This window comes from Thamnophis elegans, chromosome 4, assembly GCF_009769535.1.
Source record: "Thamnophis elegans isolate rThaEle1 chromosome 4, rThaEle1.pri, whole genome shotgun sequence".
NCBI classification, from domain to species: domain Eukaryota; kingdom Metazoa; phylum Chordata; class Lepidosauria; order Squamata; family Colubridae; genus Thamnophis; species Thamnophis elegans.
Window position 1 is genome coordinate 59,759,747 of NC_045544.1, and position 15,555 is coordinate 59,775,301.

Consider the following 15,555-nt stretch of genomic DNA (forward strand, 5'->3'; position numbering starts at 1 on the left):
ATAGCGATGTCCCACCTCCTCTGGTACAGTGATCCAATGATAGGAATCACTGTGCCGTGTGTCATAGGAGGCGGGACATCGCTCCCGCGGCTGCACGGGACATCATCATCACAGCGGGACATCAGCATCATGAGGTGAGTGAAGTATTTCATTGAATACACCACTAGTTTACTGTTTTTCTTTGAAATAAATATTCAAAACATTATTGGTATCTATTTTTTATTTTTAAAATTTACCGTAGCTGCTGCATTTCCCACCCTAGGCTTATACTCGAGTCAATAACTTTTCCAGTTTTTTGTGGTAAAATTAGGTGCCTCGGCTTATATTCGGGTCGGCCTATACTCGAGTATACGGGTAAATTACATAAAATGGTGATTTCATTTATGAGCATGCATCGATATTTGAAAAATTGAGAGTGGTTAAACATTTATTAAAATACAAACCAAAATTATATATTATTTATCCGTAAATACTGTTACAACCATCCAGTCAAGTATGGTGCAGTTGTTTTGACCTTCAGATTGATATAATCAAAGCTGTGTGTGTGTGTGTGTGTGTGTATGTGTGTGTGGTGTTGTTTAATTTCTGCAATACAGTCCCTAGATAATTTCAGAAGCAGAAAGTCAAATGTTAATGAAAACTGCTGTCTATGATGATTATGCTTCATAAATTTGTCAAAACAACAATAGAATCAACAGTGCTAATTCGCACATTTAAGCAAACTAAACAGTGTGAATGGGGAAACCACATAGCGTGAAGATTTTTGAATGCCTGAAGGCTACTGAGAGATAATCGTCTTTATCATGTTCTGGACAAAACCTACTGACATCAATATGCTTTTTGGGAACTTCACCTGAACTGAAGCACCTGCAGTTTTCATTGAAAACAATTAAATAAAGTAACTTTTAGAATTAGCAAAGTTATAGTTCTAAGAAATGATATCATAGCTATTAATTAACCTGTGTAAAACAATACACTTTGGACCACATTTAAAAATTAAGAGAGATTTTACTTTTCTCTATAAATCTATTCAGAAAATAAGCAACTTTGCCCCCTTAAAAAGATATTTTGTCTTTTTTTTTTGGTTGCCTCATCAGAAATTTTTTTTCTCCCAATTGTGGATTTTTGATTGCATATACCTTCATTTTTAACTTAGTTAATCAGAGATGTTCTAACCAACAAATGTTTGGATTATTATCCTGAATTTAATTCAAAAGTGAATTAACTAGAAAAGATGAAGTTATTGAATGAAGTTTAGCTTCCTGTAGTTGACTCAGAACATGAAAAATGAAAGTCATTTATCATTTATCTCTGTAATTCCATGTCTAGCACTTTTACACTATTACCATTTTACACTTGATGATGACATTTAGACCAAACCATGTAGGTATGTACTTATAAAGAAACACACTTTACAACTGAGTTCTTATAGCAAAGATGAGCCAAAGGCAGAAAATGCTAAGAGAAAACATTATTCGACACTATTAATTTATCTTCAAAATGTGACACAGGAGTATTTGGTTTTTAAACCAGCACTTTCCTTCCACTGTTTGTAAAATAATTGTATTACTTTACAAGGTAATAAAAAAGCACGAGTGAACAACTTACCCACACATGGCAATGAATACCCAACGATAGGATCGTGGACAAACTGGCGATTGTTCAACATAGTCACACAGTAGAGGTGAAAACAATCCAGGCAAATGACATGATGATGAATGCATGGGAAGACTAACACAGGACTCCTAAATGATGAGAAAGAGAGATAGAAAGAGACAAATAAAAAAGATGGTGAGAAATTAAGCTTCCCACATTATTACCCCAATCAGGCGTGAACTTCATGCAAATAACATTCAGGACTCCAATCTGTAATGTTAATTCTAAAATCCATGAGATCCACAGCCACAGCAATGTGGAACTTGCACAAGATTGTGCAATGCCACTGAGACTGCTTATTTATAAAATGCCCACCTTACACAAAGAAAAACTTGTCGGACTAAAGATGAATAACTGTTTCTGTGAACAAGTACACCAAGTAGGGTCTGAATGCTAGAATAAGAGCCGTACAGTTCTCCCCCACGCCAAAAGACCACTCTAAAAATATTGTGTGATCCTAATGTCTCTAATAGTAAGGAACTGACTAACGTGTCAGGGTTCCAAATAGCATCCAAAAGTAAACCAGAGTCCGAGGCAAAGGATTCCTCAAAGTTCCAATTTATTAAGAAAGCCATGTGGGCACACCTGGGAAAACCCAAATCTGAAAGCTTCCAGGTTTCCCACCCAGTTGAAAGTTCAAGATCCTGCCCCCACACCCACAAGTCCATCACATGATACAATCTTCCACTGCCATGCTGGCAGTTTCACCCATTCAGTTCCAGCCAGATGCAGAGACAAAGGATGACCTTGGCTTTCTAGAAATAATTTTGTTATGACTACATATCACCCAACTCCATATAATCTCCCCTCCCATTTTCCCACAATAGAAAATGCATAGTAAAATAACAGAAAGTGTGGCAGGCCTGAAGTCCAAAAAGAAAAGATAGCTTGCAGGGCTGATATAATCCTTAATTACTCAAATATTAGTGAACCATAATTTACCAACATCCAGTGGTGGGATTCAACAAGTGTAACAACCAGTTCGCCAAATGTGTGCTATGCGCGCACATAGTGCATTTGAAAACAGCTCTAAAACTTACCTTCTACTGCAACCCCAGTGAGTAAAACAGTTGAGGCGCAGCAATCTGCTCTGCCGTGTCTATCAGCTGGGTTTCAAACAAGGGAAATATAGGAAAGACTAGTGCAGGAGTGAGTGGGGCCAATTGATCACTGGAACTACCAGTTTGTGTGAACCGGCTAAATGCCACCCCTGCCAACATCGCAAGTGAAAACGGGCTCCTGAGCTCTGTTTTTGGCTGTGATGGCCTCCTGAAACCCTCTGCCAGTGAAAATGGAGTTTGGAGTGCCGCACGCAGCCCTCCCGAACTCTGTTTTCACTGGCAGAGGCACCATGGGCCAGTCCTTTTCTATTTCCAGGGTGGTCCCGTGGGCCAGATCTAAGCACTCCGCAGGTCGGATCCAGCCCCTGGGCCTTGAGTTTAACACCCCTGCTCTAAATATTTCCCTCTTATAAAACTACCCAGTTCACATATTCTAATCAGCTTTAAAAAATGTTGTGCCCTCCTGCAGTTCCCTTTGGTGCCCAATTTGAAAAGCCCTAGCCTTAGGTAAATTCAAACTATATTTGAGGACAACCATATCTTGTTATGCTGTGCAAAGCAGAAGACCATATCAGCAGGGAAAAAAAGGAGGAAATCAACTGTTCAGAGGTATGTTAGCACAATCTTCTTTCCAAGGTTCAGGTAATTGGAAAACCTACTTTTAAACAGGTATATGGTCATACAAACAGAGCTGTACAATGAGTAGGAAAACAGTCACGGTTCCCCTGTGCCTCTCTTTCTGAGTTTCACAGATACAGCGTGTTTGACTGTCATCAATTAAGCAGGGCTATAGGTGGATTTCATGTTTGTGACCCAATTCGGCTACCTTTTGTAGTAAAATAAATGTGTCTATGGGTTCCTTCTTGATATGAGATTTGCTATTCACTCAGGAATGTTAAACATGTAGTGATAAGAAACTTGAAGGTAGGGCATAAGCAAGATTGATTTGTAAGGAGGTTCTTGTTTCTTTTAGGAAAGGAAATATTCCTGTGTGCCTGTAAATGTCTACACCATGTTCACAACCATTTTCCATGCTGAAAAGTTAACTTTGGCAAACTCCATTGCATCCAGAATTCAAGACATTCTTCCTTGCTGTGTGGCGGTGTAAGATAACATAAATTAAATGTTACATTCTTAAAGAAATAAAAAAGGGGAAAGTGGGAGGCAGAGAGATTAATGAAAGAACACCCCCACCCCGTAAATCCTGAAATAACAAGATGTCTCATTTAAGATTTCTTCAAAAGCTTCAAATTGGATACACAATTCCTTCTTCCCCTTTCTGCCCCTATTGTCTACAATTTCTTAAATATTTTAAGACTACCATTTAACTCTTTGCAAATCTGTTAAAATCTTCTATCTAATCTTAGAGTATTAGGCTGCATGTGATTGATATACAGTACATGAAATTTTAATATTCCATAGTTTTGCATACACTATACGTGAATACATAATCTTCTTTCAAAATAAGCTTTAAAAATCCATCTACTGCTGGAGACATCAAGATAGTGTGTCGGTAGCATTTAAAATATAATCTCAGTGTTTTAAGGGATTTCACTGACTAAAGCAGCTTACAAACTGAATTAAACAAAACCTCCTTGCTACTAATCCTTATTAGTTGACCACTTGCTGTTCTGAAATCTAATCACCCCTTGAACAAAAATAATCTAAAAAGAGAAGTGGGAATTGGGTGGGATGACTAAACCAACCTTTCCTTTAATGTACAAAAGACATTAAATGTGTCCGTTCCTTTTTCTACAGAACAGTTTAACAAGAATCATTTTACAATTTAGAAAAATTCAGATCTGAAGTTGTACTAAATTAGCTGATGGAAACCATGCCTCATAACAACGTGAAAAGCAATTAATTTCAGTTCCTCTGAAAAAACTAAACTTTCCAAGCAAACTCACTTCTTTTTTACACACTAAGCGTGCAACATTGCATAAAATGTTCAATAATGATTTAAAAGGAAATAATAAATTATGGAACATATGGATTCTTCACTTACATAAATTGTCAATACTATAAGAAAACATCTAATATTACATTTTAATAGAACCCTTTTATAGGTAGTGCTGCATGGAACATATATCTACACAGGAACATGGAACAAGCCCTCAATATATTATTTAAGAATTCATTCAATATCAGAAAAAATAAATAACCTTTTAAAATATTTTTTTAACAAAGGAATATTCTAAGAAATAACATCATTAAACATAGAGAAAGTGACTGAAGTTACACAATTAATGCTCAATATAACATGTATAAAAGCTAAACCATACCAAGCAAAGGACATTTAGTTGTTTTTAGGATATTAAAAAGAAATATAAATGTTTTGGCTTAATGTCTTCCCTGTATTAGAAGATTTCATCTCCACCCTGTCTATACATTCATTCCTTTTATCATATATATATATATATGTATGTATGTATGTATGTATGTATGTATGTATGCATGCATGCATGCATGCATGCATACATATATATACATGATTTGATATGAATTGTAGGTGATGACTGTGGAAGGGATGCATGGACATTTTTGCAACTAATCAACATTTTGTACAATTTGTAATGGAATATGGTTTTGTGTTTTGCTTTGTTTTTTGTGTTTTGTCTGTTTGTGTTTATTCAGAAACAACAACAAAAAATCTTTATAAAAAAATTCAGAGGTTTAGCAACTGGTTCATATTTATGACCATAGCTGTGTCCCAAGGTCATATGATCATTTTTTATGACTTTCTGACAAGTAAACTCAATGGGGAAGCCAGATTCAGTTAACAACCAGTTACTAACTTATCAACTGCAGTGATTCACATAACAACCAAGAAAGGCAAGAAAGGTCATAAAATGGGGGGAAACTCACTTAACAAGTGTCTCACTTAAGAACAGAAATTTTGGGCTGTGGTCGTAAGTCGAGGACTACCTCTACTGCTTGATTGCCAAAATCACAGGTGCGGGCTATTTACTTTTTTTTTAGAGAACCTTCATACATCTCCTATTAATGATTTAAAAAATGATTCAAGAGCCCCTATCTCCCTAAAGATAATCATAGTTGCAGCAGCCTTATAGAAAAATCTATGCACCCTGGGTGTTGCCCTCTTGAGAAGAAGTTCTGGATTCACTCCAGAGGTGGTATTCAGCTGGTTCTTTCCGGTTCAGGCAAACCGATAGTGGTGGATGTGGGAGACTCCATCCCCGCCCCCCAAACTTAATACATGACCTTCTGTGCATGTGCGCACACTCACATTTGCGAACCAGTAGGGAAAGTAAGTGAACAAAACTATTGAGAGTGTCCAAGAATACAGCATTCTTGCCTGGTATAGGAGGAGCTCTGCAGCAGACAAAAAAAGCTCTACAGAGAATCATTAAAATTGCCCAGAATATCATCGGGCTCCAACTACCAGCCCTGGATGACATCTTTGCATCTCGCTGTTTGAGGAAGTTGCATAACATTCTCAGAGACTCTTCCCATCCTGCTTACAATCTATTTGGGCTGTTGTCTTCTGGCAGAAGATACAGAACAATTAAAACTAAGACCACACATCTTCTGAAAAGCTTTTACCCCAGAGCTTTAGTTCTCAACAAAGAACTAAAGGGCCACCATCAGTGAGCTATTGGACAGCACTATTTGGTCTGTTGTGTGGATACTTGGGTGGTTTAGGGGCAGGGATTTTTTTGGGTGGGTGGGGGTATGTTTGGGGATTGTTAGGTGTGTTGGGCCTGGTCTCTGGGGTGTTATGTGAATTTCATTGTATGTGTAAACTTGTATATATGTACAATGACAATAAAGTAAAGTTAAAGTTGAATCCCACCACTGATTCTCCCAGAGATCATTGATAAGCTGTGCAGTACTTAGGTCACAATTACACTCCATGAGCTCCAGATACTGAAGATCTACTTGTCTAAGGATCTTAATTGAATTTTAGCCATCCAGAGCAAACAAAACACCAACTAAGTTCTTTTAGCCATGTTCTAAGTGTACAGAAAAATAATATTATTTACTCCTCTGCACTTTTTTCTTAGATTCTTAAAATTGAATTATTTTAATCTCAAGTATATTTGACACTTAATTGTCCATCATTCCTGGGCATCACACAACCCCTGTCTGATTGGGGGTGGGGCAGGTGGATTGGAATATAGCCAACTTTACTTTCTGTGTTATAAACACAAACTTTTGGGAAGCATAGCAAATGTTGCTATGGTGGGAAGCCTGATTAATTCCATACATTCTTTTTACACTTGCCTCCGGTTGAGTCACAGAAAGTTGTGGATAATACCAATCAGATTGGCTGCAACAGAATCCTGACAAAAGAAAGATATGAAAACTGATCTTGTTTAGATAAAAATCCCATGGGAAATAAATTCTTTTGAGTATATCTAAAATCTTATGATCAGTATTACTAATGTATTGAGAGTCAGCCCAGTGACCGAGAATGCTATTCAGCAGGAGGAGATATTTGTAGGCACAATAGAGACTAAAAGATACATCTTTTGCTACCTGCTTATGAAAAACTTGGCTTAGCTTTCTTTTCTATTATTTCACAGCCTTCAATTCTGGAAGAGAGGCAGGCAAGGCTAAGCAATCTAAGGTTAAGGAGAATGCCCCATTGATCAGTCTTTTCATTAAAGACAAGCAAACTAACATCCCATTTCACATTTCTCAAATGTAGTTAATGCCAGTTGGTATCTATAGGAGAGAGCCATGATGGAAATGTTTGAATTTATGAAAATCCCTAGGGTCATTTGCAGGTGACAATAGGATTTTTTCTCACTTCTTTGTAATATCTTAACCAAATAATAATAAAAAAGAGGCATATATCTGTACAGCCAACTCCTAGGAATTATTTTCACAGAGGCAGTAATAGACAGCCAGACTTTGTTGCTGTAGAATAAAGAAATACAGTGCTGTTCATCCATCAGTCAAGAATACTATATTTATTATAAAATGTCCAAGAGTTTCCCATTAGCACAATTTTTTATTACTTTTAGCAATCTTCTTCTAGCTTCAAAAGCTTTCTATATAAGCACCATAAAATTATTTTCAATTTTGGATGGATCACTGTATTCTTCCAAAACAATTTTATTTGTTAACATCCACAGGAGTTTTCTAAGCACATTTCAAAAAGAGAGACACTATTGGAAATAGATCTGAAAATGAACAAAGAAATCCAAACTTTTTTTACAAAAAAATAAAAAATAAGGAAGCTATGTTTGCACACACACAGCTCCAAAATCACACCTGTTATCACCAAGTTACCTGTACCTCAGGGACATTTTCATAGATTTTCTATAAAAGTAGAAAACTAGCAAAATAATAGCAGAAGCTTACGTTTTATTTACATCACACTATGACTATACTTTCTTTTTGTTCTTTTGTTGGGCCTGGACAAGTACTTCAAGTTTTCATAGCAAGATTTCCTGAAGTGGTTTGCTTTTTCCGGCGCCTTCTTCATAGCGCTGACGGAGGTTGACTGGCCCAAGGTCATCCAGCTGGTTTCTGACTAAGGCAGGACTAGAACTCACAGTCTCCTGGTTTCTAGCTTATTGCCTTAACCACTATGCTTTTTTATCTCTATATTAGACTAGGCAAAAGCTTTGAGAGAGTGTTTTTACAAAGCAATTAAAGCACCCCACCAAACCAGAGTGTTGAGGTACTATAGGATGGAAGTGTCTTCTATCTGTGTGTCTCCATATTCAGATACTTTGGAGAGCTATGAAAGCAATTATTTCTGAAACATTTCAGTGCTTAGAACAGCAGATTCAGAGGGGTGATTTAATCCTTTTATGAAATACTTCTCAGATAGTTTTCACAATCCTGCTACATAACTGTATGCGTGTGTGTGTGTATATGTGTATGTGTGTGTGTGTGTGTGTGTGTATACACACACACACACACACACACACATAGCTATTGCTATCTACCTGACTAATATTTCCATTATTGCACTACTTAACCTCCTTAGAATAGAAAGAATCTACATTTTTTTAAAAACTTCTATAAAGGCCATCAAGTGAAAGAATGCAACAAATGCAGACAAGCAGCTTTGAAATGACCATAAAATATAATGAAGGGATTCTGTCTTCTTTAGAGAGGAGATAATATACCTCATAAAGTCTGAAGAATATAATTGTGCAAAATGTTTTGAGCTTGAAACTCCCTGTCTGGATTTGATCATAATTGTTCCAATTTTCCTATGATGATACTGTTCTGATAATTATGGAAATTATAGAAATTCTCTATTCCAGAGGTGTCAAACTCACATTGTCATGTTGTCATCACGTGACGTATCATGTCTTTCCCCCTCTTCACTAACCCAGGGTGGGCGTGGCCAATGTGTGATGCTTCTGGTCTGCAGGCCGCAAGTTTGACACCCTTGCTCTATTCAAATTTGGAGTACTTCTGGTATGGTTAAGAATAAGATTTTTAAGCTGAAAATCTTTACTTTCAAAACAATTGTCTCTATTTAAAAACTATTAGAAAAATTAACACTAATATTGGAGAACATATAATAATCAATATATTATGATCCCAGTAGTGCAGTGTAATGTGGTACAGTAGCTTCTTTTTCATTTTTTAACTTCCTAATGGATACCTGAAGAAATCTAACTGAGGGGAAAAGAAAATCCCATTTTGTATCCTGAGTAGAATGCAAATTATGTAGCTGTCCCCACTTCCTAACCAGTAAATGATAGAGTAGGAAGTTGAAATTGTCCTTGGTAGAAGTAGCAGTGCTTAATTTGTTAAAAAGGAAGTCGACTTAATATTCATTTTGGCAGGGAGTATGTATGGATACTATATCACAAAGTGTGCCATCAAATGTTAAGGAGAGGGAGATGAGCCTTTTCCCACTACCTCCAATGAATAGGGCAAATGAATAGGGCAATTAAGAGTCCCTGAATGGTGAAGGAAAAAAAATCTAAATGTTTTTTCTCACTGTTAGTCAATAATTGAATAATAGCCAAGGAAACAGTAAAGATGAGAAGCATACTTATAAAAAGAAATACAGACGGGAAGAATGCAAGTAGAATCCATTGGTGTGCAATCAGTGTTGGAAGGCAAATGACGATTCAACCTTTGTTTGAAAACAGTTATAACAGGCTCTTCCACTGCTTAATTGTTCTCACAATTAGGAAATTCCACCTAGTTCATCTCTCTCTCTTGCTCTCTTATGCTTCTCCCCACTGACTTGTTCTACCATTGAACCTTCATACTTGAATCTCTTCAAGTATGAAGAGATTGTGTCTCTTTTTTAGGCTAAACATACCCAGTTCCTTTATAATTGCTTTTTGCGGGATATAGGTTCCAATCCATTCACCATCTTTCTTATACTTGTCTGTATTCTTTCCAATTGATCAGTTTCCTTTTGGGACTGTGCAAACAGAACTGGATACAGCATTCCGGATATGATCTGACCAGTGTGGAACAAAACTGTCACTTTCATCGATCTCAACATTATCTCTCCATTTATGCAACCAAAGATTGCACTGGTTCTTTTAGCAATTACAGCACACTGCTAGCTCATGCTTAATCTGTGGTCTACCAGGATACTCAGATTCTTCCCATAAACAAATATTTGGACTCATATATTATTTCCAGGGGAGCATAGGGGACAGCAGAAGTTTAGATTTCCTCATCCATGTATTCCTTGATCTTAAAAATGCATCCCTCCCAATCTGTGTAACAGAAGTAAAACTATGTTTAAATGTATAAAGTATCTATTGCTATGTGCAGATTAAATTTATGTTATCGGTTCCACTCCAAAATATAAACAGAACTACGTTGACCATCATGAGAATAAGCTTCAAGGAACTCCACTTTTTTATTCCTTTAATCAATTTATATAGTTGCTCGTGACTCAGATAGTGGTTTTGTCACATAGGACTTTGAAACATATAATTCCCCATATTCATTCTAAAGTTGTATAAATCAATGAAGACTTACTGTATACCTTGTGTCTGATTCAGCTTCAAATCACATTGGAATTAAAAAAAAAAACCAAATTCCTCCAATGGCAGCTACATTTCACATAAAAGGAACAGCTCACAATTATGTTCCCTTTTTCCCCCTATTACTATTGCACAATGAATTATTCAAAAAGCTACAGTTCAATCTGGGATTCCTTTTGATTAAGAAAGACAAAGAACTACAGCCTAAATCTGTGAAACTGCATTTTGTGGCAAGCCACAAATTGTGAGATATCTTACTAAAAATAGAGAATGCTTGATACAAATTGCACAAGTGCCCTTTGAGATACAATCAGAAATGGGAGATGAAAAAGTATTTAGAACAGTTGCAAACTAACCTATACTACTTTAGAGAGGGAGGTGTGTGTGTGCGTGCGTTCAAGTGTGTGTGTGTGTGTGTGTGAGAGAGAGAGAGAGAGAGAGAAAGAAAAATACACTGTGGTGATGTACATTTGTTCAGAGAATAGAGAACTATTGCTTCTTAAAGTGCTATCTAAGTAACCTTATCTCTGATCTGTCATGTATGGTTATGACAAAAATGTGACAGCCTACAAAGGAAGACAGGCTATTGAATACTATTATAAAATAGTTAGAATTTCAGACTGATAAACCCAATCTCCAATTGGCAAGATTGATGTTGTAACCTGCACCAAGGATCACTAGCTCTAATTTTATTCTAAGGTTAACAGAATCTTTCAAGTCTCAAAATATCTCTCTCCTCCCTCACCTTTACAAGTCCAAGAAACTAGGGAGGGTCCCTTCTGAGATGTTTGCTATTTCCACATTCTTTCTGTGGGCTCACCTGCCTTTTGTCTGACCATGGACTATTCTGAGGCTCTTCCACCTGTCTCCAAAAGCCATTCCCACCTAATATCAGAAAGAATTATTGATATTTTCATATGAAGATGAATAAGCTAATTTGTATCAGATAATAAATGTTCTTATCATGAGAGATCAAATAACGAAGATATAAACTATGTACAAATGGTCTCTTTCTGTAAACCTCTGACAAGGGTTATTAAAAATTCGTAAGTTAGGTGTACTGTATAAAATAAAATGAATTAAATTCTAAGTATAACGGTTTGAACCTCATAAAATCTACGGCTGATTATAATGATTGCCTGATGAAACTAAATAAGGACAAAATGAACTATTCACTGCCTTTTGATGGTTAAGTAATGTATAGAGTCACAAGAATATATAACGAAATAGTTCCCTTCTGGAATGATGAAGTCATAGACCAGTGATGAACCTTTTTTGCCTCGGCTGCCAAAAGCATATGTGCGCATTACTGTGTGCACTTGTGTGCCCACCTACATAATTAAATGCACTCCATGCCGTGCCCCATGCGCATGCAGGAGTGACCTCCCTGAAGCCTCCGGAGAGAGAAAAACGGCCAAAAATCAAGGCCGAAAATCAACTGGCCAGTGTGTGCATACATGTTGGAGCTGACAGGGCAATGCCTCATGTGTCCTCAGAAATAGCTCCGTGTGCCACCTGTGGCATGTGTGCCATAGATTCGCCACCGTGGTCATAGACTCTCTATATCTCCTTTCTTTCTGAATTCTTGCTCATATGTGTTAAATGCATTCCAGAGAACTCACCTTGATTGAAGAATAGTTCTCCAGCTCAGGACCTGGGAAATATGTATTCAATGTTCATTGGCTTGAAAAATATACAGAATAACCACAGTGATTCCTTTGAGACATAATCCGGACAAATAAAATATGTGCATCCTGTAGTGAAATCACCATGTCTTTGCAAGTGCTAAATTATTTCAGGATTGTATTCTCAATTGAGATAAATGGTCTAATATACAGCTATCATTTTCAAGTGTTCATTTTAGTAAGTCTATTGTTAAATCAACATTAAAACTTTTATTTGGTTTTTAAATTGGAAAATAATGCAATGCGTGGCATTTATATTTATTTTGAAATCTTTAGTGTGAGGTGCAGCAACAGTTCATTAAGTTTAATTATATTTAAAGCTATAGGTGATACTGAATGAAATGCATATTTCTCATCACTTTGGTTCACTATAAAACCTGATTTATAATTATCACTTTAAAATAAAAATGCAACACAAACAAAACATTCTTCATGATCTGAAAATTCATGAAGCCAATTTCCTTTCCTTAAACAAAATGGCACACTTTTATTTTAACTTTCAGATGACATTTAAATATTTCTTATGAACTGTATCCTTTGCAAAAATGGAATTTCACATCTGTAAAGCAAAGAAACAAACAAATAACATTTTGCTGGATCAGACCAAAACTATGAATGTAATCTAGCATTGCATTTCTGGCAATAGCCAGATAGATACTTTAGGAAGGCTACAAGAAGAATATGACATAATGGCTGGTGGAGTTGCTGAACTTTGGATCTACACAACTACCACACACATTTCCAAAAGAGATGGGACTTCAATCATGACATCATACCTCTAATCTTGCAGGTTTTGACATAGATCTTGAAGATACTCATATAATAGCTTAATCCACTTAGATTTTAAAATTCCATGTAAGACTTGGTTCTTAAATGAAATTTAAGTGTGAGTGAAGTCTTAATCTAAGACTGGTTAGATTTATTAAGCCTTATTTCCATGGTATCTAAATTATACTTATTAGGGGAGTGATGCTTTAGGCCCTTTGACCAGACTACAAAACTAAGCAACCACTGAACTCACTCCGATATGTCCTTTCACTTCACATGGCAATTCTCTGAACTGCTTCCCCATAATGTTTTCTGTATTTTTCTCCTATCTATATCAAAAGCTGTTTCTTTTCAGTCTGTTTGCTTGGGAGGAAAACAATTGCATTTCCAAGAACTCTTCCCAATGGCTGTGGAATGAGGTGAGTGCAGGATAAATTAAACCCATTTTTTTTCCCCAAAGGCAGGACTGCAATAATATCAGCAACATACCTTAGTATTACATGCCTAAAAAAAATGCTTTATCTGAATCTTCACAAAAAGAGCTTTCAAAGGAGTGCATCAACTTTAAAAGAAGCCAAGAGGATGCTGCTTATCATTAAGTAACATACAACTTTAACTCCCGCACTCCCAAATTTTGCTTAAAGTAATACTGATGATATATGTAGATAATTTTAGCTATTTCATCATGACTGTCATATTCATGTTTAACAATTTCTTTTATAGTTGTTTGTTGATATCTGAATCATACACTGCTAGTTATCATGTAACTGCAACATAAAGAAATTTCTAAGGAGAAAGACAGAACCATTAATCAGTTGTTCCACTTGCCTCCAGAAGTTATGGGTGCTGGAGGTTTTAAAGAAGAGATTGGACAGCTACTTGTCTAAAATGGTATAGAGTTTCCTCCTTGAGAGGGGATTGGAATAGAAGACTTCCAAAGTCCCTTCCAACTCTGTTATTCTGTTATATGTCCACTGGTTAAAACATACTCACAATGAATAGAATTATTCTGTAATGCATTAATTTCTGAAGAGCTTTGTTATTTGGAGGACATCTCTTTAAATTAAAAGAGACACTGGGATAAGGTCTTCATTGTATTTATCACATTTTTAAAATTAAAAACAAATAGTAAACAGATATATTTTGTGGAATCTTTTTAGAGGGAATTCCATCCAATTTATGTTATTACATAAATATGTTATTTAGGTTTATATACAATGCAAAACACTCCAGATGGGCCTCTTCTTGATGGCTCTATTGTAATCTGCATGGCATTGTGTGTGTAGTTCATTTGGTTCCTTTCCTATTTTCGACCATGGGACTGTTTTGGTTCATTGTTGGTTCTCTATATTTTAACTAATCTGTTTTGGCTCTAGATTGAAATTTCAGTTTACTCTTTTGGTTACATATTGAAGTGGTAATTACAAATAAAACTATATCATGATTTCTGCTCACCATAGTTTATTGACCCAAACATGATTTGGTTGATAGAACATAGCAAACTATAAAATGTTCACCTCATTCTGGGTTGCTTTTCTTTTCTGATCCCCAGCTGTCATTGCTTCACTACAAAATTAATGCTTAAAATTTGACAATTGATCAAACAAGGTATGGGAGTGCCTATCTCTTCTTTGAAGACTAAATGCTGGAGAAATTTAATGGTCTCCCAATGTAATTTTAAGATGTAATGACAAGAGTGTCAACTTCCTACTACAGACAGTACAGATCAATGGCCCCCAATCCTTTGGGGGAACCAGGAACCAATTCCATGGAGAAATGATTTTTTGCAGACCAGAGAGGGTGTGGTTTTGCATGCTGCCTGCAAGTCGCTGATGGGACTTTGCTTGTTTGCATGGACTGGTAGCTGGTATACCAGGGACAGATGCCGATCAATGGACCATAGGTTGGGGACCCCTGGTGTAGATCCATGCACTATGAACAGATAGTGGGCTTGAATTTCCCAGGAAAGTCACATCAAAAATCTGCACAATAAGGTTAACTTTTAGTCTGAAATAAGAAATCATCAATATGCTGATGTTGCTCGTCCTCTCGTTCTTTTACTCATTAGATCTAGGAACTGAATCTCGTCTTTGCACAGGCTTTTTTAAAGAAATATTTTTTTTCATTTTTAAGACTGATTTGATAGCTGGATAACTTTTTGATTACGTTTGGATTTTAAGTTGCTTTACTATACTGACTTTGAATGCTGCTCTGGCATCCCTTTGGGTATGGATAAAAGTAAGCACATAATTTTTTTTAAGAAGCAACACATGTTTTTCTCCATAGAGTCAAGGAAATATATGAATTTCCTCTGTTAATTCAATGAAAGAGAATTTATTTTCCAAGAAGATGCCAATGTGTGACCAACAAAGTTTCAATGAATTCAGAAGATGAACTTTGGAACTGGCCACTTGATAAGCTTGCAAGGAAAGATAG

At 36.3% G+C, this 15,555-nt stretch overlaps 1 protein-coding gene across 1 annotated transcript in view; it reads right to left on the reverse strand.

Annotated features, from left to right (window-relative positions):
* PRKN (parkin RBR E3 ubiquitin protein ligase) overlaps nt 1-15,555 on the reverse strand; it is a 774,293-nt gene that overhangs the window by 216,592 nt on the left and 542,146 nt on the right. Inside the window, 1 exon segment of the mRNA XM_032215517.1 lies at nt 1,609-1,745. Coding sequence (XP_032071408.1) covers nt 1,609-1,745 — 137 coding nt within the window.